Below are 27,531 nucleotides of genomic sequence, written 5' to 3' on the forward strand. Positions count from 1 at the left end.
AGTGTCCAGAAATGCGCTATACAAATGTAAGGAATAATTATTACTGTTAATGTTATTATTATTATTATTTTTTAAATACATACATGCATGCCTGCATATTTTTGAGAAAATGCTTATTATTAGAAATAAAATAAATGTCACGAATTATAATTATATATATATATGCATGTGATTAATCCCAGCACTTTTGTGACCATTTAAGATAACAGAGCAAATTTATACATCAATATAAACATATTTAATTTGGTCAGATTTTTTTACATACACTTTCGTCATCCTCTAAGGCCTCTCCTGTGAAATAAAGCACTGCTCTGGGAATAACCCTCTCTCGGAAGAAGTGTCCGATCTCGAAATCCGTAGCTAGAGTGAAATCCAAGTCTTCATCCTGGATTTAAGAGACACAGTGAGTAAATTACACATCTAAACACTTGATTTTTTACTTGTAATATTTACAAGACTTAAACGATAAATTGCTTTGCAATAATGCTATGTTTACTATACAGGTGAAGTCAAAATTATTCGCCCTCCTGTAAATTTTTTGTTTCTGTCTGAAAGACTTCTTTCGGCTAGAATAAAAGCAGATCGGAATATTTTAAGCATTATTTTTGTTTTCGATTGTCTACAGAATAAACCACTATTATACATGCCCCATTTACACTATGTATTAGTTAAAAAACGGTGTTTTGGAATGAAAATGATCTACGTCCACACTACACCGCTGAAAACGCACATGACGTGACCATAAAGACACACTCTGGCATGAACTGTACCGTATGCTGAGATCTGTGCTACAGGCAGTCAGCGGGTGCTTTGAGCACACTTCCTCAGGTGACAGCAGCACATACCAGACAGTTTATTAAAAATACACAGCTGGATCTAATCTCACTATAGTTGTTAAATGTGATATTTACTACATCTATAATTAATATATTATATATCTATAATTAATATATTATATATATATATATATATATATATATATATATATATATATATATATTTACACACACACATATAAATGTCACTTTAAGCTGATCACTAGTATCTTGAAAAATACCTAGTAAAAGCAAGTCATCATGGCAAAGAAATCAGTTATTATAACTGAGTTATTAAAACTATTATGTTTAGAAATGTGTTAAAATCTTCTCTGTTAAACAGAAATTGAGAGAAAAAAATAAACAGGGTGGCTACTAATTCAGACTTCAACTTGATATGAAACCATTCCACAGTTTAACATAACTGACTGCAGACGTGTTGCCATGTGCTAATTGAGAAATAAATGTGGAATGACTAAACTTAGTCCCTTTACAACTAACCGTTACTGACGCATGAAGCCTTTAAATATTTTTTTTGTCAATGACATGAATAGAGGAGTGTTGCTCTACAGCACATGTTTGTGTAGGCAGTAAATACCCATACTGCATTCTGTGACGATTCAGATGTTTACAAACACAACAAAAACAGCAAGACCAGAAGGAAGTCCAACTCACCATTCCATCAGGTGAGGCTAGAAAAAAAAGAGAGAAAAAAATTTAATTAATATTAGTATTATTACTGGCACAGAGCAATTTTATTTAGCATAAAGCTAAATCTTACCAAAAAGGGTCACATTTGATCTCAATAAAGCTAATTATTATGATACAATTATGACAATTACATTTTCAGCTAAATTTCGATTATTGTTAATTAAATGTTCCTTAACTTGACTGAAATAATTTTGTGTAACAAAAATACACCATTTTTGCACTTTTGTATTGTGGTTATGAGAATTAGGGTAAACTAACTATTATCTCAATGAGAATATGGCTTCCCCAAAAGGCCTCATTTTGAATCTATTTTAGTGAGAAATATGAAAAACAATTAGAATATTTTTTATTCAGTTATTCTGATAAGTTTCTTGACACTTGATCAAAGTTAGTCCTGAAGGAGACATCCCCTTCAGAGTCTGTTCAGATATTCGTTCCAACATAGAAAGGATTACATCATTCAGTTACAGCCTCATTGCTGCCATTTTATTCTAAATGGCACACCTATGACTGGAATGTTGCGGAAATCACTGTGGTAACCAATAAATCACACATATCCGGTGACAAGTTCAATGACCGTAACTAGCGTCTCTTTCTCACAGTCTGTGGACAGGTTGGGTTACATTCTTTACCTGACGCTCTGTAAAGCGTTGATGGAGAAAAATGTGCTTAAAATGCAAAGCATTCAATGTTCAGCATTTTTGAAAGGCCAAATGAGGTGAGGGAAACACTACAATGTCATGGCAGTTGAAGATACAAATTCAACTGACATTCTTTGATTGGAATGACAGAAGGATAATAAAAAAGGCGGGACGACAGGCGAGATGTTTATTTGACTCTGTGTTTGGCTATTAATAACTGAAGAAGTTCCTTAAGGAACATGCAGTCACTGCGACTGTTTATTATGTGACAAAATGAACAAGAACCTTTTTAGATGCACAGAACAAACTATTTAGTACTAGACTTAGGGTTGTATAATGTTTTTTTACATTTTCAACTTCATTTAGTTTGCAATATGTGCATGAGGATTACAGAAGTCCACTCCAAATAGATGTATTATTATTATTTTCATATCTATCAAGTATTCTACAGTGGCCGAAAGAGCTTAAATAAGCTGCGAGTTAAAGGAACACACCACTTATTTTATGTAATTCCCCTAGAGTTAGACAGATTTTTTAATTTGTTGATTTTTTAACTCATTCATCTGATATTCGGGTCTAGAGTTAGCACATTTAGCTTAGCTAAGCATAGACCATTGAATCAGATAAGACCATTAGCATCTTGCTCAAAAATTAACAAAGTGTTTTGATAATTTTACTATTTTTGAAGCTTCACGCTTACTGGATTAAAAATGGTAAGACTCGATTATTTAACTCTAGGGGAGTTAAGCCTTTAAGAAAACATAAGCAGTTGGAAACTGAAAGTAAAGAAACACTTAGCTTAGCATAGATCATTGAATCGGATTAGACCATTAGCATCTCGCTCAAAAATGACCAAAGTGTTTTTGATCATTTCCCTATTTTGAAGCTTGGCTATTAATAGATCAAAAAAATGATAAAACTCCACTCTTTACCTCTCGGGCAGAGCTGACCAAAGTAGGGCCAAAGTTGGCCCATGGTAACCTCTGATTTGGCATGCCAAACAATCAAAGAAGAGACGGACAAATGATGGGGAAGTTTGGGGCGAATTCCTCAAACAGAGATCGTTATTCTAATTTTATATGAACTTTTGCTTGTTTGTTTAGGCCCAATCCCAATTCTATTTTTGCACCCCTACCCCTTCCCCCTTACAACCAAGTATGAGGGGGAAGGGCTTCAAAACTTACCCCAAAGAATTGGGCAAGCACTACAGCACCTGCATCTGTTATCGCAATCTCTTGCTTCATATGAGATCAGACGATGGCGACTGCTGTAGTGATTCCACAGTGGCCATATTCATCTTTGTAAACATTAGAAAGCCACTAGAAAAGCCACTAGACTTTTCTGACAGGGTATTCGAGTGCCAGAATGTTGTGGGACTGCTATAAAGGAGGAATGATTATGGATTATAGATCGCCAAATTTAGCTTTTTTTTGACGGTAAAACATAAACGCAGTTATGAATATATAAAAATGTGTTTTTGCCGTAAAAGTTCATAATAATGACAAAAAATACAAATTTATGGATCTCCTCACATCTAGGTTCTGCAATACTGCCATTGTGGTTTTGAGTGTGGTCCTAAAAAAAATAAAAAATTTAAAAAAAAAAACCTTCACCCCTTTACTTTAGCCGTACACCTTCAAGCTAAAGACAATTAGGACACCCCTACCCCTTCACGTGAACGTGCAAAACGTGGGGTAAGGGAAAGGGTAAGGGGTAGAACATGGATTGGGTCTTAATTGCTGAGCTACAAAAAAAAAATGAAATTAAATGTTTCACTTAAAAGTGAATTCATCAGATTTTTAAAGGGTCATGAAACCCTAAAACACACATATACATATATATTAATTTAATAACATTTAAAATAATGTTATCATGGCAACTTTATCGTAATAAAGTTTGGTATAGTTATCTTCGGCCCACCCACCCTCAATCAAGTTTGGTTTTTGGCAGCAGCAGTCTCTCAGCCTCCGTACACGTAGGGAGTTTTAATCTGGACTCCCTCAGAGGTTTTAATTGTGTTTCCGAGTTTTAGGACATGCACGTCACAATACATGTCGAACTTAAACATATTCCCACCCAAATGAGGGAGGTTCAACGCACAATCTGACAGATGTGCGTGCTTTATGTCTGTATGCTTCAAAAACTATAAATCAAGCGTTTAAGCTGACAGATTTGAGTTTGTTGCTGCAGGAGTAATTGAAGCATGATCTGTAAAAGGCACAGCCCTCCTCAGGAAAGAACAGTGGGAAGATGCAGATCATTTAAGTTCAAAGAGACATCCACAAAAACAGCAATGTTTGCTTTAGAACAAAAAGAAGAAAAAAACATATGTACAGCATGCTAAGATAAATAAATGATCCATGTAGTATTTTGAACTTCATAAACACATTTTTAAGAGTCCCGAGTAATCATTTGTTGATAATGAGATGCTGCTAGAAACTGAAAAATGACATCTTGTAAAATAATATATAAAATGTACTTTTAATTATGACTTCATATATATGAAGTCAAAATTATTTGCCTAATTATTTATATATAAACAATAGTTATAATAACACTTTTTAATAAGCATTTTGATTGGCTTTATGATATATTTTACTAGATATTTTGCAAGATACTAGTAATTCAATTTAAAGTGCAACATAAAGGGGCTTAATTAGGGTAACTAGGGAAATTAAAGTAATAAGTCATTGGAAAATGTTTTTGTTCTGTTAACATTAACATGAATTTGTTAAAGTTTAAACAGTTTTTTTTAAGCCAAACTAGAAGCTCAACTATAAGACTTGCTCAAATTAAAATCAGTTATTAAACAAATTATATTATTGCCTTTAAATGTGTGTATAAATGTATACACGTACTAATAGAGACGCTTTACATTTATTTACATTGAAAATCTAAATTAGAGAACAATCTACAGTTTTACCAAGCCATTTGAAATTATCCTAAAGAGCGGTTTTTAAGCATATTCCATGATTAAATATCTTCTAAATTACTATATAATATTAGGTAAACCTTAATAGTACCAGACTGGACCCTCTTTTGCCTTCAGAACTGCCTTAATCCTTGGCATAGATTCAACAAGATACTGGAAATATTTCTTAAAGATTTTGGCCCAAATTAAAGCCTAGTTCACACTACAGGATTTTAAACATCAGCAGATCGCTGTGCCGTTCACACTACATGACTTGACTTTGTGTCTTTTAATCTCTGTGGTGTTCACACTACACAACACTCTGTGAATGATCCACAAGAGGGGGGGGGGGGGTCACACACTACATGATCTGACTACAACTCATTCCCCAACAGCTCATTCAAGCTACCAAACCACAGCCAATGAAACTTTGAGGTAGGAGTCGTCAGAAAAAGCTGAACATTATTTGCTGCTTGTGTGCTGATTACATCACTGACAGCGTTTCAAGCATTTACAAACATCGTCAAATCAGCTGATTTATCAGCGGATTAATCACTCATCTGCAAGTATATAGATACACAGAGAGTTTTTAATTTTTGTAATTGTATAACTCTTTGAAATAAAACTAACATATTTATAACACCCTGCCGTTTTCTAACTATCAGTGTATTTCTTTCTGACATTGTTATTTTTTTTTATTACAAAACAGTAAAGAACTGAGCATTTCTGCCTTAAATTACCATATTGGTCAAAAAGACTGCATGCATGTCTGATACTTTTCGCTGTGACTTTAAATATGTGTGCATTTTCTTGCCTAGCAACTTCCTGCTAACATAAACAAAACTTTCTGATGGCAAAAAACATCAATTTACTTCAGATATCTTTCAAAACAGCATAATCTGTGCTGTGAAATAGCTCCTGTTTGAAAGTGAAAATGAAAGCCAAGACCTTTAAGTGTTTTAGTATCTTAACTACATATTTATAGGCTGTATTAACAAATAAAGATTATATTTTTAGGGTAATGGTGTCATTAAATATGATGCCAGAAATTCAAAGCTTAATTTTAATATTTCAATAATAGCTTTGAATGTAAATATGTTGTGACAATATGGCGTTTCATATGAGAACGGTCAGAATGAGCAGTATGGTAATTCTAATAGTTACAGAATTCTAGTTCCACTGTTAATATAGCCTACTCTCATGTCTGTGTTAACGCAGAATGAAGCGAGTGCACCGATGCCCATTCTGACCAATCACAGATGTTTCTGCTGAGCTCCTGAACACACAGGCATTCAGCTCATGCTGATCTGCTCTCTCATTGGCTGCAGCTCGTCACTACATCTGACAACACGTGGGGTTGAGTCGGCCGACTGCTCTGAAATATTTAGCATGCTAAATGTTGGATTTCCGTCTGCGAGGTGTCGGCGACGCGTCAGCGAGCCTCGTTGACGCGTTGTTCAGTAGTTCACACATAAAGAGCGGCGAGCGCCGAGCACCCGCAGATTTTTTCCCGATCACAGCCCAATCTGTCGGCGAGCTCGTTAACTTCCAAATCGGGCTCAAATCAGGCTTAAAATCCTTTAGGGTGAACAAGGCATTACATGATAGCATCACACAGTTGCTGCAGATTTGTCAGGTGCACATCCATGACACAAACCTCCCATTCCACCGCATTAAAAAGGTGCACAATTGGATTGACACTGGTGACTGTGGAGGCCATTCAAGTACAGTGAACTCATTGTCACGTTCAAGAAACCAGTCTGAGATGATTCGTACTTTATGACATGATGCGTTATCCTGGTGAAAAAAGCAATCAGACGATGGGTAAACTGTAGTCATAAAGGGATGGACATGGTCAGCAACGATACCCAGGTAGGCTGTGGTGTTGACAGAATGCTCAATTGGTAATGGGCCCAAAGTGTGTCAAGAAAATATCCCCCACACCATTACACCACCACCATTAACCTGAACTGTTGATACAAGGCAGATGGATCCATGCTTTTATGATGTTGAGGCCAAATTCTGACTCTACCATCCAAATGTTGCAGCAGAAATCGAGACCCATCAGATCACACAACGTTTTTCCAAATTTCTATTGTCCTATTTGTTCTATTTTTATTGTCCAATTTTGGTTAGGCTGTGTGAAGTTTAGCTTCAGTTTCCTGTTTTTAGCTGACAGAAGTGGCACCCGGTGTGGTCCTCTGCTGCTGGAGCCCATCACCCTAAAGGTTCGATGTGTTGTGCATTCAGAGATGCTCTTCTGCATACCTTTATAGACATTGCTCTGGTGGACTTTCAATTAATTGTCAGCAAATAGTAGATTTAAAAGACTGTTTAGTGTTCAGATGTTTCTTATTTATGACAGACCTGATAGGAGCTCAATAAGTAATTCAGCAGTTGTCAAGCGCCCTCTAGAGGAAGAAGCGTTTGCATTCTCATAGTATGATGTTCTATTTGTTTGAGTAAAATTATTTTGTGATGCCCCCTGGTGCCCAGATAACACAAAAGCAAACAAAGAAAATTTTGAACACAGAATATTCCAACAACACTGTATTGTATATTATACATGGAGTATAATGCAAAATATGATTTTTGAGACCCTTTAAAACATTTATATTCTTATCAAAAAATACCCCGCAGATTTTACCTCGGTCAGTTGTCAAAAACTTTGCATTAATTATTTACCATGTTAGCCAGATATCAAATGTTGCTAAATAAAATGAAAAAATTAAATAAAATTTGGGAACAACCTGATATAAATCATCAGAGGTCATATAAAAAATAAAAACTTATGAAAATAAAGTTAGCTTAATTCCAAGATTTCAGTCTTTTGTCATACTTTAGTCAGTCTGTGTCACATTTGCATAATAGTAATAAATTAAACAGTTCTTAATTTTTTATGAATCAATTATTAATCACCAGGTAAATAGTTTCCTCTGTTATTCTGCCTGGGAAAATGAGCCGCACCACTAAACACTATTGTGAAAAAAGCCCAGCAAAGACCGTACTTCCTTCATCAGCTGATGAAGTTCAACCAGCCACAGGAGCTGCTCAAACAGTTCTACTCAGCTGTCATCCAATCCATCCTCTGCACTTCAATTACCATCTGGTTCAGCTCAGCTGCCAAAACAGACTACAGCAAATAGTCCTGACTGCTGAACGAATCACTGGCACTACCAGAGTGAGTAAAAGGGCTCGCAAAATCACTCTAGATGCCTCGCACCCAGCACACTACCTGTTTGACCTATAAATGTCTGGTCGGCGCTTCAGAGCACCAAGCACAAAAACAACCAGACACAGGAAAAGTTTCTTTCCTCAGGTCATCTACCTCATGAACAGTTAAATATTCCCCAATGTGCAATAAATGTGCAATACTTTTTCATACGGACTTGTACACAGCACCTTATATCAATATACAATTCAATATTTTCTCCATTCGCATTTGTACACAGCACCATATAACCTGTATATATAACAAATCTGTACATACAACTAAACATTCAGATTTCTTGACTAACTGAATCTGTTTAATGTTTATCGTCCTTTTTCATATTTATTTTGTGTTGTCACTGTTTCACTTCATGTACACTGAAAGCTTCTGTAGCCAAAACAGATTCCTTGTGTGTGTGAAGCACACTTAGAAATAAAACTGATTCTGAACTATTACAAATTCAAGCAAAAGATGATGAAGTGTAACTCACCTTTAACTGGATTGAAGAAGTTGAAGAATGAATCTTGTGGGATCTCTTTGCTAACTGTTCGAATGGTCCCTCTTCCTTTGTGTTTCTGCTTCTTCTTAACAATTTTGACTGTCACATCTTTGCCTTTATGCCAGTCAATCTTACAACTGAAAAACAATAGGTGCAAAGCATAATTTAGAAACACTCGCAGTCTAGATTTACACTCAGAATCAAATACATTTCTACCAAAACAAGCCACACAAGACATGTTTTGCGTATAGTCACTGTAAGCAGCCAGATTTGTTGATTTAGTATAATTGAGTCTCTGTAACTCACCAAAGCTGCATTTATTTGATCAAAAACAACCATATTGTTCATTACAGTATGATGTTGAACTGAATTTGAAGCAGCCATTTCCTCAGTGAAGTCACATGATTCTACAAAAATTAGTCAGGGACCTTATTACTAGTAACCGCTAATAAATACTATCATTATCAATGCTGAATGAAGGTTCAAGTTACACTAAAGACTGAATTAATGACTGCTTAATTTAGTTTTGGTATCGCAGAGATTAACGGCAACATTTACTGGTAGGTAAATGCTTCAAAGATTTGTACTAGACATCACTTCTAGCTATTTCTCCATCTTACCCTTCACAGTCCACAATCTCTGGCCCCTCGAAAGAGAACGGATCGGCTGCGTCCGGCTCTGATTTCATCTTGTAAACTTTAGTGAGGACTGTGTTACTGAAGTAGCTGTTGGGCTCAAAGTGGAACTCTAACGTGAAACTCTGGATTTTGACAAACAATATTGAAAACAATTATGCCTGTGTCTACTCATTTAAAACTGAAAACAGAAGCTTGTTTAGCTGGTTTGACAAACCATTGGCTGTCCAGGCTCAGAAAACTTCACAGTGACGTCCTGCAAGTGTTTTAGGATTGGCTCATCATGTTCCTAAAGGGAAAAAAGAAAATAATAATCTGTTAACCCTTAAATAGGCTCTATGCACAGCTAGTGTATTTCAGCCAATGATAAACTTCCAGTGAAAGGTTAAAGTGACTATTTTCAGTTTCATAAGGTTCATTTTACTGCATAGATGTTGTAATGTAATTAAAATATAATCAGTTAAATAGACTTAAGCATTCATTCAGTTGTTCAAGTTTAAAACGAGATGAAACAAGATGATGTTCTAGCGTCATACAAAGCAGCAGGTTAGCACAGAAACTTTATTAAAAATATTGTGGTAAAATAAATGGTCATATTTTAAGACATGGTGAAAAAAAATGGAATTTAATGCAGTGCTTCTTGCCCAGTCTGAGACTCACTTTATACCGTATATCTATCTGGCATTGAAGATGACTGATCTTTCAAGAATTCAGATCTTAAATGTGGCAATTTTGTAATAGAAAAACAGTTCACTGGAAATGCTTGGGCTGGCTGACTGGAAATGAAAAGTCTGTGTGCATATATCTCACTGAACTAGAACTGACGGAATGTGTTCAAGTTACTTCAAAGTAAGTATAATTAATTATTCATTCATTCATTTCCTTGTCGGCTTAGTCCCTCTATTAATCTGGGGTCGCCACAGCACAATGAACCGCCAACTTATCCAGCACGTTTTTTACGCATCGGATGCCCTTCCAGCCACAATCAATCTCTGGGAAACATCCACACACTTATTCATACACACACTCATACACTACGGACAATTTAGCCAACCCAATTCACCTGTACCGCATGTCTTTGGACTGTAGGGGACACCGGAGCACATGGAGAAAACCCACGCGAACGCAGGGAGAACATGCAAACTCCACAAAGAAACACCAACTGAGCGAGCCAAGGTTCGAATCAGCGACCTAGCGACCTTCTTGCTTTACTGCGTTGCCCTAAAATTAATTATTTTACAAAATGTTGATCGAAATAAAATAAATTAACCAAATATTTTTTATTATTATAATCAAAGTTTCTCATTTAATTAGTTCAACTTTAAGAACTAAAAAAATAAAATGAGTAATATGAATATCATTGAAAACTAAAACATTTTGTCAAAAATAAAAAAGACATTGACAAAATAAAAAAAGAATTGTGCTTGGCAACATATACACGCATATATCTGTAAACATTTTGTTTTTACAGAAAACAAATTATAAATTGCGACATTTAAATATATATTTAATAAATTAGTTTTGAGTTTGTACACAACGGTCCTCAAATCCGATTGGTGTATAGCCATGCAATATTCTGCAATGACATCACTCGTACAGCCTCTTCACTCTTGTGTATTACTCCGCCCACATAGACTGACAGGAGATCAATAGACTCACTACAGTTTGACAAATATTGCAGCTGTTGGACAACATAATCTACTTAAGGCTTTTTAGGCAAGAATGCAGTTGTTTAGATTGCAACTATGCAGTTTATTTATAAGGATAGTGCCTATTTTAAATATTTATCATTTTGCAAATACAGTTCGTCAGCAGCCATTAGCTCTTCATAGTCGACAGTTGACGTTCCACCACAACATAACAAAAGAGACTGCATAAAGTCCTTTGGGGCGAATAACTAAATTTCAAACTATAGCTGATCAAATCATTAAAAAACAAGTGAGTGACATTCTAAGCGGATATCTCACTTTTTTATTTTGTAGTGCTGTATTTCTACCACATTAATCTGGTAGTGTTTGCTTTGCTTTGGCTTTTTTGGGGTTGATTATTGTGATATCCTGATTGCAACAGAAATACTAGGAGATCTCTGTAGACGTATGGTATTTCATGCCAATCAGCCTTATCATCTTAAAATGTCAGCAAAATCCCCCGTTTTGTCATCATTTTAGATATTACGCAAGAGAATCATTCAAATACTAGCACTAAAATGTAGTTTATAAACTAGCGACAGTTTCTGCTGTTCTGACATCAGCTGCAGATGTGAAGCAATGGGGGAAGAAAGTAGTTCTTCAGACAATAGCATTTCTGACTCTACGTGTTTTTATTTTCTTTTTTTATATACACGATTATGCCGTCAAACTGTTGTATAAACGCAATATAACACTCGTAGCAGTGTGATATGGCTGTATATCACCACTGGTGGGTCACTAAAGAGGGTCGCACACCAGATGCGCCACTTGGCACCATACAATTTACAATTTTAAACAGATTTCTATCAGGGTAGGCACACCAGCACCACAAGTCAGCAGCTGTCCACAGCACCCAACTACAACTCAGAACACTGTTCATATTTCTTCGGTGCCACAGAGCGACATCTGAATATTTTCATTTAAATTAACATGCGATTGTCCGTGTTACTTCCAAGTGTCATATGCGCATCGCAGCATGGTGCTGAGCATATACATACATATATATACAGGGCTTGACATTAACTTTTTTTTTTTAAATCACCAGCCACTGTGGCTAGTAGATTTCCAACGTTACTAGCCACTTGCCATTTTCACTAGCCACAATGTTGTTGTTTGGAAAATATTTATAAATAAATGTGACTTTGACATGCTAAAATTACTTAATTTAGATGTTGTGTTGTCCACATGCCTCCTCATTCATCTCACTTTTTGTGTGTTGTGTATGAGCTTAGTTTTTATTTCACATAACTTTTTATGGCTCAAAATTAAGGATTTACCAAATTTATCTCTGACCACACCATAAAGAAATAATTGTTTCTTAGCCATACATTTTAAATGTGTCAAAAAAGTAAAATACAGCTGCATACTTGTATTTTTTATTCAATAAACTTTTCTTTTGTTAATAATCTGTTCAAAGAATGATTAAAACGAAAGCAGTGACTGCTGCTGTTTACAAAAGGATATATATTTTGTTTTTAAATCTTGAGCTTTTGAAAGCAGTAGGACTGTGGGTACACGAGCATCGCTATTTGCCTAGTCTATTTTAAAGCGAACGGATTGCACCAGTTGTGTTTCCTCTACAAACAGTTTTTTCACACAAGAAAACAGGAGCGCACACGCTTTTTAACTGTCGCTTTTTAAAAACACCACATCCTCTGTACACCACAACCATCAACTTTACGCAACAAGTCAAATCATCAACTTTTTAAAAATTATTTCTGCATGTGTACACCATTTATAAACTACTATAAATGACTTTTACCTATGAGCCTAGCTGAAGAATTGATTATTATTATTATTATTAAATTATTTGTATGATGATGATGATGATTAATATTATCACTATTATTTATTTATATTGTGTTTTTGTCATGCATAACAGCCCTAATACACTATTTCATGGCTTATTGTTTTTTTGTTTTTTTTTAAGTATTATACTTATTTTATTAATACTAAAAATTTGAATTCTATTTAAAATTCTAATAGCTATATTAAATAAAAATAATACAAAAAATAACAACAATAATACACTGTTTTATTATTATTATTATTATTAATAATAATAATAATAATAATAATATAATAATATAAATATAATAATAAATAATTATGATGATGTTGGGGCTGCTAGGTGGCGCACTGGGTAGCATGTTCGCCTCACAGCAAGAAGGTTGCTTGTTCGAGCCTCGGCTGGGTCAGTTGTAGTTTCGGTGTGGAGTTTGCATGTTCTACTCATGTTCGCGTGGGTTTTCTCTGGGTGCTACAGTTTCTCCCACAAGTCCAAAAACATGCGGTACAGGTGAATTGAGTAGGCTAAATTGTCCATAGTGTGTGGGTGTGAATGAGTATGGATCTTTCCCAGTCATGGATTGCAGCTGAAAGAGCATCCGCTGCGTAAAACATATGCTGGATAAGTTGGGTTTATTCTGCAGTGGTGAAGCCAGATTAATAAAGGAACTAAGCCAAAAAGAAAATGAATGAATGAATGAATAATAATAAAAAGAATAATAAAAATAATAATAATAATAATAATAATAATAAAATTCTAATCTGACAGCAGTGTAAAATTATTATTTGCCAAAGTTTGCAAAGATTTTATTGAATCACAAATACTTTAAAGAGAATAGTGTATCCGTTTACCTGCAGCATTTCTCCCAGCATATCCACATGTTTAAAGATTGTAAGCCAGAAATCGGGGATTCCTTTCGGATCAACGGCACTGGCTGAATCTGCCTGCTTCTCCTCCAGAGCAGCTTTTTTTTGCAAATCGTCCTGTGGGACAAAATCTCTTATCAGAAATCCAAGAGGTATTCAGCAGTTCAGGGCTTCCTTTCACTAAAACTTGCATTGATATTATGTGCTTTTAGTGATCTCAGAAGTATCCACTTACAGCAAGCTCATCCTCCTCTTTGTCGCTGTGCCATTCGCATTCCTCATCTGTAGGTTCGACAGCACCAGTCACAATCTCCCGTCTCTGAACACAGAAGCATTGTGTTATTATGTCACATCATGACCATATACAGTTGAAGTTAAAATTATTAGCCCTTCTGAATCACTGGCTTATAATAATAGTTTTAAAATTAATTTCTAATAACCGATTTATTTAATCTTTGTCATGATGACAGTACATAATATTTTACAAGATATTTTTCAAGATACTAGTATGCAGCTCAAAGTGACATTTAAAAGCCTTAACAAGGTTAATTAGGTTAACTAGGCAAGTCTTTGTAAAACAGTGGTTTGTTCTGTAGACAAACAAAACAAAATAGATTAAGACACACCCCCTAGTTTTTCACGGTTCTGCGATTGCTGAATCCAATGTAAAATCAACAAAAAGTCCCAAATTTTTGCAATCCTGCAAAATTCTTAATTAAACTCTAAATAAAATGGCAAAACATGTAAATAACATCATAAACATTAAATTCCAAACCATATAATCAAATTAAATCTATTTCAGTTTACAGTTAATTGTTTTACATGACTTATAGACATTGCATACGCAGTGCATGTGATGTATTTGAGTGTCTCGAAAAAAGACGTCTCATCTACGGAATCACAATCACTACATTACATTACATAAGAGAGAGAGAGAGAGAGAGAGAGAGAGAGAGAGGGAGAGAGAGAGAGAGAGAGAGAGATGGGGGCCTAATTGTTTTGCAGTCTGTAAACAGATGCGGAAGAGGCATGAGAGATTTACATGGAAATTCAATGCAAAGACATTGGACATCCAATTGGACCACAGATTGGACATCCTGTGGCATGAATTGGGCGTTTTGTGCATTTGACATGCTTCAGATTGCAAAAAAAAACAAAACTGGGAAACATCTAGCAAATGGAGCAATGAAACAGACAGAAAAGTTATTCAGACGTTGGTTCAAGGATGGCGGCTGCTGGACGTGACCGGATTGAAGGACATTATTTGTGCTTTACATGCAAGGCTGATATTATAGTGTACGTAAAATAGATAAATGACCTCGTTTAAGTCTTTCCCTGATGTTAACGAGAAAAAACGCTTTCCTGCCATTGACGAGTTTTACAGCAATCCATATTTTAGGCGTACCGGATCCTCTGATATCTGATCTAGCACTTCATTTTACGGATCCCCCTCCTCATACACACAAACACCCACTTTCTTCAGGGACTGCCCAATCCTCTTTCTTTACTTATGTCCGTGACACCTATCTTTCGTTCTCGATCTCCCCTTCCTTCTTTACTTTCACAAGCAACACACCTCCCTCCTCTGGTAACATCTGTTCGGGGACCTCGCAACTAACAAATCAGGCACTGGTTAGGGGAAGCCCCAACGCATGTCCAGAATTCATGTCAGATGCTTCAGGGAGTGAAAACTGGGAGAAGGTAAGATTGTGGATAAAAATAGGAGTTATACAACCTTCCTTTGGCTTAATCCCTACGGTTTTAGATCTAATTTAGATCTTGTCTTAAAAATAGATCAAAATAAAAACTTTGCTTTTATTATTTGTGTCATTGTATCAGATTGCACACCTAAGATAGTAGGCTACTTAATATAGTAAATAATATATATATTTTTTCTGTTAAGGGGGCTAACCTTATTGACCTTAAAATATTTTTAAGAGATGAAAAACAGCTTTCTTCAGAAGAAATAATATTATAGGAAATACTGTTGAAAATTCCTTGCTCTTTTAAAGATATATTTTAAAAAAGAAAAAAAAATTCACTGGAGGGCTAATAATTTTGCATGACATTATCTTAAAAGCAGAACACTGACAGTATTCATTTTCAGACAAGTGTGTTCCACAACAATTTCGATGTAGGTTCTAGATCTGAATTTATTTGGCTTACACCGTAGTATGACAAAAAGGCTAGCATGCCTTTACAAATGACCTACACTACTAGATTGTCTCCAGCCAAGGAAACAGCCAGGCTTGAATGGGAGCAGTAGGCCGTTCGTTCTGGCGGATTTGACTATAGCATTCGTTTTGTGACCCAACAGACCATCGCAAAGGATCGAAGGTCAACTTCCATGCTAAAGAATGCTTTTTAATATGGTGTTCCAGGATTCAAAATTAAAATTCTCTGTTTTGTTTTATTTTTGTTGTGTTGGACACAAAAGATGATATTTTGAAGAATGTTGGAAACTGATAACCACTGACTTTTCTAAAAAAACAAAAACTATATCAGTCAATGGTTACTAGTTTCCAACACACTACAGAATATCTTCTTTTGTGTTAACCAGAAAAAAACACTAATAAATCAAAAGTGAGAAAATAATGACAATTTTCATTTTTGGGTAAACTACCTCTTTAAATAGTTCAGAAAACTTGTTGATCTACTTAGAAGTCAATGGTTACCGGACTCCAACATTCTTCAAAATATCTTCTTTTGAGTTCAACAGAACAAAAAACTCAAACTTGTTAGTAACAAGTCAAGTTTGAGTAAATTATGACAATTTTCATTTTGGGGTGCACCATCTCTTTAAATAGTTCAGAAAATCTGTTGATCTACAAAAAGCTCAAACTAGTTAGTAACAAATCATGGTTGATAAAATAACCATTTACATTTTTTGGTATACTACAACTCTAAATAGTTCAGTAAATCTGTTAATCTACTATTCAAGTCAAAAGTTACTAGTTCACAACATATTTCAAATTATCTTCTTTTGTGTTCAACAGAACAAAAAAAAGCTCAAACTGGTTGGTAACCAATCAATGGTAAGTAAATGATGACAATTTTCATTTTTGGTTGAACTATCCCGCACCAACCTACCTCAGACACGCCAAGCGTGTTTAAACAGAACACTTGGGTTTATAGAGAATTCATTTGCATACCTTGTCTAAGATGGGCTGGTAGAGTCCAGCATACTTTCTCTCTAGCTCATGAACCTCTTCGTAAAACTTTGCCTCAATGTTGCCACTCTGGAGCTGGAGTCTTTTGAGGGCATAAACTCTTCTCTTTACATTCTTGGGAAGGAGATTGAAATTGGGTACTCTAGAAAGACAAAAAAAAGACAGTTTTACACAGTATAAGAACACATTTACAAAACGTTACCGTCTTACAAAAACAAGTTAGTCTGTGTGAATCAAAATTGACAAGATTTATTTTGCAAGCGCATATTAGCTGCATTTTCACCCAAAGATGTGATTTAAATTATTGCACATCTGACAAAAAAAAAAAATTACGAATGTATTTTTTTGAAACTTTGCAGCCGTTTATTTAAACAACACATTACGCAACTTTAAGCAAAACAAAAACTATGATTATTAAATTTCACACATACTAACAAAAAATTGAAAAGGTTTATGATAGAGGTTTACAAAACTTTACTAATGTAAAAAGGATAAATGCAATTTTACGGATAGTTACAAAATACAAGTTTACTAAATTGGATGTTTTGATAATAACAAATGCTTACACATTTTTTAAAATGTTTACTTAAAGGTCCCGTGAAGTGCTTTGAAATGTGCATTTTTTATTCAATATGTGCGTTCAACTTTCGAATTTTATCAGGCTTGACGCTGCGCCGACGCCACGTGACTGTCTCATGTGGCATCAAAGTACAGTGAAAGCACTCTGAGATCACACAGCGGACTCAGCTCATGAGCGTCTGAAGAGCGACAGCAGGAGCTACAATGACAACACCGATATTACAAGATTGGCTGGATTCACTGCATGACAACCACGTGTGTTTTGGGTTTATTACTAGACAACTTTGGTCTGCAAATTTTCAAAACAATGAACTTTTTATGCCATCTTCATCTTGTACATATCATGCTTAAGACTACAAATAGTACAGTACTACAGTAATCATCTTTTTTTGTTAAATAATTTGTTTATAAACGCATGATTGCTTGTATAGACCTATTTTTGATCATTTAATACAGACTATTTACTGTAGGCTATTCAGCTCCATAAATTTAAATCATATATTTTAGTGAATAACCCAAATATCAACTAAAATAAAGTCTTACAGATTTGTAATTAAATAATTATCATTATTGACCATGTCACCCCAATAAAGGTTTCTTAAAAAAATAAATTAAGTTAAATAATTATTTTATTGAATAATTAAATTATTGAATAATAAATTATAAACTACGTAATCATATATTTATTTTCCCGTCAAGCCGTTTATCCAGAAATTTTAAAAGTGACATTGATATTACTGGCTCTTTCTGGGAAAAGTGTAGCTCACTTATTTTGGATGTACTTTTGTTCAATCTATTTTTCATTACAGTTTTTTTTTTTTGCTTTCATTATATCCAGTGCTTTCATTATCCATTATTAATCATTAAAATAACCATTTATATTAACAGACATCTTGTTTTGGGTTTTACACTAATATATATAGCCGAAGTGTCTGTTTTGATGGCTCCGTTTTCAACTCCACCCCACTTGCGCACGGCTAATCTCGGTGATCACCGACTGCAGCCGTGTTTCAAGTCAAACGCACATAGGGCTCTATTTTAATGATCTAGGCGCAGAATCTAAAGCACTGGGAGCAACAGCTTTAAGTGCGTGTCTGAATACACTTTTGCTATTGTAGGGAAGCAAAAATAAGCTCTACGCAGGGGTGCAATTTTTTTACATTTCTCAGGAACAACACATTAAAAAACACATTACAGAAATCAATTTGAAATATGTGATTTTATCGTCTTAGCTTTTTTAATCGTACATGTTTGCATGTTTTATACCTTTCTACTTGTAAAAAGGCCTCAGGTTTGTCTGGTTTAGTTCCACCTTTACCTTTGGAAAAAAAAAAATTAAAAAACAATTAGCTTTAGAATATTTTAATCACATTATCCACAATAGTCAGTTTCTGAATCTAAAGCATTCATTGATAAGGATTTAACATATGGGTTTTACAGCTTAGAACCTTTATCAACAAATTATTAGAGCATTTAGAGAAAATATATAAAAGCGTTTAATATACAGTGCTCAGCATATAAAAAGTACACCCCTCATGAATCCATCGTTTAAATTCATATCATTAAAAAGAAGCTATACAATATTATAATTGTGCATACACATTAGTCAATACCAAAGCCAAATCTGGAGCTTATCTAACAAAATAACTTAAATTAAGAGAAAAAAAAAAAGTTTATAAACATTTAGTTGAATTTTTGTAGGCTGTATTTATTCATTTATTTTTGCTTGAATTTAATTGTATTATCTTTCAATTTCTAAATATGTTTGGTAACTAAAATATTATTTTAATAAATATATCCGTTTCATAAATCTGTTTTGTTTAAATGCACCAAAATACACTGCTTATATTCACTGAGAAATGGATACAAATATTCATTTTCAAAATGGGGTGTACTCAATTATGCTGAGCACTGTACATAATACACTTCTTTCTGAGTAACAAAGACATAAAATGCTAATATATTTTGCTAAGAAAGACTATGAGCACTAAACATACCTCTGGCTTCGCCCTTTTCATTTTTTTTATCCATTTTCACTCCTCAGCTATTTCGCAAAGACAAAATGAAGACATGTTAAAGGTCACGTTCACACAGAAAGGCATAAGTGTCATAATAACACCTCTTGATAATTAAGTGTTAATCCCAAAGATGACTTTTTTGTGTATTTGTTGGACATCAAAATGTGACTTTTTCCAAGTATGGCTTGATTGAGGTAAATTTGGTTTTAGATTCACACATTTGGAGTTCCTTCTTAATGATACCATTTCAGGAAAGTGCTCATTGCAAATTCTAAATAGACAAATAATATTGCCAATGACTATCAAAAGTACAACACTGTTTATAGTGCTAATTTTGTTTTCAAGCCATACTTACATGTAATTTCTAAGTGCCATGGTAAACAAAACAGGGAGCATGTCACAAGTTGTCACTGAATGAATGTCCAAATATAAAATCAACTTTACCTCGATTATGGCTTGAACTACTAAAGCAGGCCATATTTTTAATAATTATAATTATTTTTCCTTTATTAACAAGAATCAGCAGGTAGAGTTTTATTATACAACAAAATCACTTCACATTCCTTAACAAGAATAATTAAAAGAGAAACAAAGAAAATAAATTGAAAAAAAAAAAAAACGAGGAGATGATACATGATCATCAAATTACATATGAATATATTACACATATTTTTCCAATTTTAGTTATTATCAAGAGTAATTAAATACACTTTTACTACAGGTAATGTTAAAGGAGGAGCATATTTTAACCGTTTTAATTGTTTTTTTTATTTTTAGACTTACAAATCACTTTTATAAATATTTTAATCTCTTTTTCTTGCAACATGAATTGGATTTGAGCATGTGAAATTTACATAATAATAAAATAAAGTTATTATAAAACCAGCATCTTTAAGGCCATAATGATATAAGCATTTTGCAAGTGGACCAGTCAATCAAAGCTGCTAATCATCTGACAAGCATGCCATTTTAGATAAATTATTGATTTAAAATAATTATCACTATGTTTTTTCATTGCTCATTAATATGAAAATCATATTAAATTTCTAACAAATAAAGTACATATTTGTTACTTCTGCGAGTTTGGGGAAAATTAGTTTGACTTTATTATGTTTATGTCATATTATTTAGCTAAAAGAAGAAGAAGTCTTATTAACTGTGATTTAAAATATCAGCTGTTTCTCAAATTGCTGTCACTGCGCTGTCATGCTTGAGCATGGGACATTTAACTGCCATGGACACATGTGAAGCATGCATATCTGTCAACACCTCAACTATTACAGCTCTAAGCCGTGTGAACTATAAAAATAAAACCTTTAAACGCACTTAAATAATTTCCAGTGTACAAGACATAAGGCTCCTGCGCTAATCGCGATTAAAACAATGTTTTCTTTGACTTACCCACACGTTAGGCTCCAGACTGTCCTCACGTTTTCAGCAGTCGGAGAAGTGCGAAAGCAGGTCGCATTATTCTCCTTTCTCATTGGACAACGGTATGTCACGGGTCACGTGGGTTGGCCAATCGGAGACGCGCTTCTGTATTAAGAAACGTCATTGGTGAGACACTCTCAAGTCGTCAGAAGAGCGCTTGTTGCAGTGCACACTTGTTTTGTTGTTTGTTCAGTGCATACTTGTACTTTACGGATTTGAGGACATCAGAGTTCTCCACACATATTTTACTGAAGTTAAGGGCTGTTACGGTTCAAGTATGAACATGACATTGCGTTCCAAAAATACGAGACGGAGAAATAAAATGTTGTTAATTGTTCTTATTATAATAACAACAAAGCAATATAAAACAGACAAAAATGTTGTACAAACCATACAGAGATTTAATATGATTTTACATTAAATATATAACAAGGTTATAGGGGAAAAAACGAAAGGGCACATGAAAACAAATCAAAATGAATGCAGAATATAAAAGAAAGCACAAATGTTACAGGTTTTAACTGATTTCTAGTAGCTACTAAATGTTGACATTAAACCTATAGTTCCAGTTCTTTTAAAAAATCATATAGGGTTTACATTTAGTATATATTTACATTTATATATATTTTTCCAACAAATAAAATAAGGTTTATACAGAATGCAATACCCAAATAATAAATGTACCTAAATGAAGGTCGCTGGGTTGCTGGTTCGAACCTCGGCTCAGTTGGCATTTCTGTGTGGAGTTTGCATGTTCTCCCTGTGTGCACGTGGGTTTCTTCCGGGTGCTCCGGTTTCCCCCACAGTCCAAAGACATGCGGTACAGGTGAATTGGCTAAATTGTAATAAGTGTATGTGTGTATGCATTTCCCAGAGATGGGTTGCGGCTGGAAGGGCATCCACTGCGTAAAAAAAAAAAAAAAACGTGCTGGATAAGTTGGCAGTTCATTCCGCTGGGGCGACCCCAGATTAATAAAGGGACTAAGCCGACAAGAAAATGAATGAATAAAAGTAATGTATGAAGTTATATGAGGAGAGGCTAACTAGCTTACAATGTAGCTTTTAAGTATACAGCTCATGATAACAACAATATAACTAAATAATAAACCCTTTTAAAACATTTTACTTACTTATTGTAGATTCCTATTTAAGACTTAAACCAAATCAGACTCTGCGTCTGAATTGAAAGACAGAGAATGGAGGACACTCAGAGGTAAACAAATCAAACACCTGGCTCCCTTAAAGAGCCAGCATTTTCTGAAAACTTTTTTCACAATTTTGTGCTTTGAATAAGACACACAGCCTGTGTATGTGTGTGTTAATGCCTAAATCGTTGTTTTCTATAAACAGCAACATAACTCATCAGAGTAGATGGGACAGTAATGGTTGAGCAGTAATTTACTATTATGACGGTTACTACCTGTAATAGGTAGATAAAGTAAATTACTGTAATTTATTTTTTGCTCTAGAATTCATATAAATCCTATACTACTTTCACAGAAAAATACTGTTCTCTTTTTTAACAGCAAAATACTTGTTTTTTACAGTTATTTACTGCAGTAAGGGTTAACAGGTTAAACAGTAAGTATATTTTACATGCTATTGACAAGAAAATTGTACCTGATATAAGATACACTCTCGGAAAAAGCTGTCACTGGGGTGGTACCTTTCCAAAACGTACATGTTTGTACTTATAGGGTACATATCGGTACCTTGAAAGTATATATTAGTACCAAAAGTTTTTAAGAGGAAGACTTTTGTACTTTTTAGGCACAAATATGTACCCTTGAGGTATAAATATGGACCCTTTAGGTACAAATGCATACCTTTTAAAAAAAGGTAACACCAGTGACTGCTCGCGTACTTTTATTTCTGAGAGTATAGTCAGGTTTACTTGAAATTTGTTCGTGCAAATTGTCACAAGGTTTTTTTTTTTTTTAAAGTAAATCTTATGAGTTATTTTTTCAGTGTATACAGTATATAGTGACAAAGTATGTAAGTGAAGACCAGACAACATTTTATAGATAGTTTGAAAATAGGATTAAAAGTGCTAGCAGTAGGGTTGACAAAAGCTAATGAATCTTCAGACTATTCTTGAGAATGAATAAAGACTGTATGCATCTTTCTTTCAGGAAAAGTAAATGTCAAATTGGCTTCTGTTCTGGCTTTTAATTCTACCTGCACAAGAGTGAGTCCTTTGGCTTCTCTCTAGTGCCTTGCCTTTAGCACCATGGGGACAGGCTGTTGTTATTATCCTAGGGAAAAATACTACTAGCAACCGTCATGTTTTGCATAATAGAACATACACATGCACACTAACCATGTTTCATGAGGGCTTGCCATGGGAGTAAAACAGTTTTAGTGATTAAACAGTTAATTATATCCCATACCATGATGTCTATAAACAATTTTCTGCATTGTTAGATCCACCCACCCAATAATAATAATAATAATAATAATAATAATAATAATAATAATAATAATAATAATAATAATAATGATGATGATGATGATGATGATGATAATAATAATAACAATAATAATAATAATAATAATAATAATAATAATGATAATAATAATAATAATAATAATACAGTATTAATAAAGTTTTCCAGGGCAGCACGTTGGCTCAGTGGTTAGCTATCGCTTCACAGCAAGAAGGTCTGGTTCGAGTCCTGGCTGGGCCAGTTGGTATTTCTCTGTAGAGTTAACATGTTCTCCTCGTGTCGGCGTAGGTTTCCTCTGGGTGCTTCGGTTTTCCCCACAGTTCAAGGGCATAACCTATAGGTCAATTGGATGAACTTAATTGCTCGTAGTGGATGAGTGTGTGTGAATGAGTGTGTATGGGTATTTCCCAGTATTGGGTTGCAGCTGGACGGGCATCTGCTGCTTAAAACACGTTGAAATAACTGGTGGTTCATTCCGCTATGGTGACCCCTGATAAATAAGGGACTAAGCCGAAGGAAAATTAATCAATGATAATAATAATTTTAATAATAATAACAAAATGATAATTATAATAACAATAATAATAACAACAACAATAATAATATTAATAATGATAATAATAATAATGATGATAATAATAATAATCATCATTTTTATCCGCTTATGCGGGGCTGGGTTGCGGGGGCAGCAGTCTTAGGAGAGAACCCCAGACTTCCCTCTCTCCAGACACTTTCAGTTTCAGTTTCAGTTTCAGGATCCCGAGGCGTTCCCAGACCATGCAGCCAAGAGACATAGTCCCTCAATCGTGTCCTGGGTCTTCCCCGAGGCCTCCTCCCGGTGGGACATGCCTGGAACACCTCAATAGGTAGGCGTCCTGAAGGCATGCGAAACAGTTGCCCGAGCCACCTCTGCTGACTGCTCTCGATGTGGAGGAGCAGCGGCTCTACTCCGAGCTCCTCCCAGGTGACAGAGCTCCTCACCCTGTCTATGAGGGTGCTCCTACCACCCTACGAAGGAAACTCATTTCGGCCGCTTGTATCCGGAATCTTGTCCTTTCGGTCATGACCCAAAGCTCATGACCATAGTAAATCGAGAGCTTTGCCTTTAGGCTCAGCTCCTTCTTCACCACAACGAACCGGTACATCGACCGCATTACTGCTGCTGCTGAACCAATTCGCCTTCGCACGTTCTGTCCATCCCTCACTTGTGAAAAAAACCCCAAGATAATAATAATAATTAATTCATTTTCTTGTCGGCTTAGTCCCTTTATCAATCCGGTGTCGCCACAGCGGAATGAACCGCCAACTTATCCAGCACGTTTTTATGCAGCGGATGCTCTTCAAGCCGCAACCCATCTCTGGGAAACTTCTACACACACATACACACACTATGGACAATTTAGCCTGCCCAATTCACCTGCAACACATGTGTTGAACTGTGGAAACCGGAGCACCCGGAGGAAACCCACGTGGATGCAGGGAGAACATGCAAACTCCACAAAGAAACGCCAACTGAGCCGAGGTTCGAACCAGCGACCTTCTTGCTGTGAGGCGACAGCACTACCTGCGCCACTGCGTCGCCATAATAATAATAATAATAATAGTAATAATAGTAACAATAATAATGATGATGATGATGATGATGATGATAATAATAATAATAATAACAATAATAATAATAATCTAATTTTCTGTGATTTACAAACTGATCTCATTGTGGAAAGTGAAAAATTACTAGTTTCACTAAACTTGAGAAGATATTTTGTCTCCATAAATTCTGCATGTGTGCCCAAGTGTGTGTGTGTGTGTGTGTACTGTACCTTGTAGAGCTGCAAGATATTGGGGGAAAATCTGACATTATGTTTTATTAATTTTTATTGCAATATATATTGCGATATTTCACCAGATGCCTTGAATAGCTCTTTTTGGAAAAAAAAATCTTGAATTTAGATTGATCGGAGTGATTTTGTAAGGGTGTGAATCGTATATAAAAATAATAATTAAATTGCAGAAGAATAATTAAGAAATAGAGAATAATTGCAATAGAGCAAAGAAAAAGTAAAAGAAACAGTGCGTTATGGTTCGTTGCAACAAGGTTGCTGGTTCAAGCCCTAGCTGGGTCAGTTGACATTTCTGTGTGCGTTTGCATGTTGTTCCCATGATTGCATGAGTTTCCTCCGGGTGCTCTCCCCCCCAAGTCCAAAGACATGCGGGGACAACAGGTGAATTGGGCACACCAAATTGTCCGTAGTATATGTGTGTGAATGAGTTTGTATGGATGTTTTCGAGTAATGGGTTGCAGCTGGAAGGGCATCCGCTGCGTAAAACATTTGCTGGATAAGTTGGCGGATCATTTTGCTGTGGCGACCCCATATTATTAAAGGGACTAAGATAAAAAGAAAATGAATGAATGAATGAATGAATGAATGAATTAAAATAACACATAGTCTTCATTGTATTATTAATTCACGCAGTGAAATTATTCTTCATTAAAGTTGGAAAGTTGAATGCTTTAAAGAATGCCTCTAAAACATATTTAAAACAGATACAAATGATTGTATTAATATGTCTGTAGTTTAAATTACTATAATGTATAAGAAATAAGTCTGTAAAAAATAACATTCATTCATTCATTTTTCTTCAGGTAAGCTCTGATCTGGTTGCCAAAGCGGAATGAACCTCCAACTATTCCAGAATCTATTTTACATATCAAATTCCAGTTGCAACCCAGTGCTGGAAAACACCCATACACTCTCGCATTCACTCACACTCACACTATGCCCAGTTTAGTTCATCCAATTTACGTATAGCACATGTCTTTGGAGTGTGGGGGAAACTGGTGCACCCAGAAGAAACCCATGTCAACATGAAGAGAACATGCAAACTCCTTACAGAAATGCTAATTGGCCCAGCCGGGAATCGAACCAGTGACCTTCTTGCTGCAGAGATGGCAAAAGTACACACATCATTGACTCAAGTAGAAGTACAGATGTTAAAAATGACTCTGGTGAAAGTACTAACTACACTTTTGTAGTAAAAGTAAAGAAGTACGCCTGAAATATGTACTTCAGGAAAAAGAATTCATTGCTATATATCAAGGGCATAGAAGTGGCATGGATGGAGGGGACATGCCCAAACCAATATCCAGAAATTACTAAAATGTCCCTAACCAATAATTGAATTGCCTTCAAAATAAAATAATGCTCTGTCAACCAGATTAGCCAGAGTAACAGATGTGCTCAAATGGTTAAATCCATACTAGTGATAAAATGGTTCAATTGCATTACCTCTTTAAAAGTCTGAACATTCATACCTCAAAACCAGATTACAGTGAAATCATGTGAATTGACGTTTGCTGCATACGTGTTCAATTTTTGTCATTTGTATTATTAAGTGTTTGAATGTTTTTAAAAGCACAAAACATAATTTTTGCTGTTCATTCAATACATGCACTCTATACCAATACCAAGAGCAAATCTAAACCCTCACTATACCTGTTTTAGTTTCACGGTGATAACTACACTGCACATCATGTGTACATACAGTCGCCTGTAAAACTAAAGTGCATGACTTTCCCTTTAAATTGAAGATTTAAAAGCTTTACCATTGAAGAGGCACTTAACAAATGAGGTTAACAAGAAATGTTTGAGCGAGTCATTCCTAATGAGTCAATTAATTTATAAATGAGCCATTTTGAATGAATCTGAACGAACAATTCAGTGACAAAGATTGAGATTTGGCACCACCCATTGGACATTTTGGTTTATATTTAATATAGTCTCTAATAAAAACAAATAATAGTTATACTTTGATATTCGGCATTTGAAAAAATCTGATCATTGAAATAAGTAAATATTAAAGGTAAAATATGATATCGAAGATGTAAATAGTTCACATTTAAGAAAGACAGCATTTAAGTTTTAATAATGGGCTTTGGACAAATATACCATCAAATATTTTGCTTCGAATACTATACTATATGCTGTGCTTAATATAGAACATTATAATAAACTAAATTTGATGAGAAGTATGTGGATGCAAATCGGTTACCACAGCTGTAGTGATAGAACAGCTTAAAATGCAATTGGAAAGTGTTTAAAGTCATTGAGTTAGACTATGG

The 27,531-nt window shown here is 34.9% G+C and overlaps 1 protein-coding gene across 2 annotated transcripts in view; it reads right to left on the bottom strand.

Moving 5' to 3' along the window:
* Window positions 1-21,002, bottom strand: part of nap1l4a (nucleosome assembly protein 1-like 4a) — a 28,020-nt gene extending 7,018 nt beyond the window's left edge. Inside the window, exons 1-11 of one of the 2 annotated variants that reach the window (XM_005170675.5) lie at window positions 20,935-20,986; window positions 19,513-19,559; window positions 18,782-18,833; window positions 16,919-17,078; window positions 14,002-14,085; window positions 13,752-13,883; window positions 9,641-9,712; window positions 9,409-9,548; window positions 8,780-8,925; window positions 1,491-1,507; window positions 266-385 (exon numbers count right to left, since the gene is read on the bottom strand). In XM_005170675.5, the coding sequence (XP_005170732.1) occupies window positions 266-385; window positions 1,491-1,507; window positions 8,780-8,925; window positions 9,409-9,548; window positions 9,641-9,712; window positions 13,752-13,883; window positions 14,002-14,085; window positions 16,919-17,078; window positions 18,782-18,833; window positions 19,513-19,546 (957 nt within the window). In that variant the 5' untranslated portion in view covers window positions 19,547-19,559; window positions 20,935-20,986. 2 annotated transcript variants of the gene reach the window in all.
* Window positions 21,003-27,531: the final 6,529 nt, after the last annotated feature.

This window comes from Danio rerio, chromosome 25 (assembly GCF_049306965.1).
Source record: "Danio rerio strain Tuebingen ecotype United States chromosome 25, GRCz12tu, whole genome shotgun sequence".
In the NCBI taxonomy this organism is placed as follows: Eukaryota; Metazoa; Chordata; class Actinopteri; order Cypriniformes; family Danionidae; genus Danio; species Danio rerio.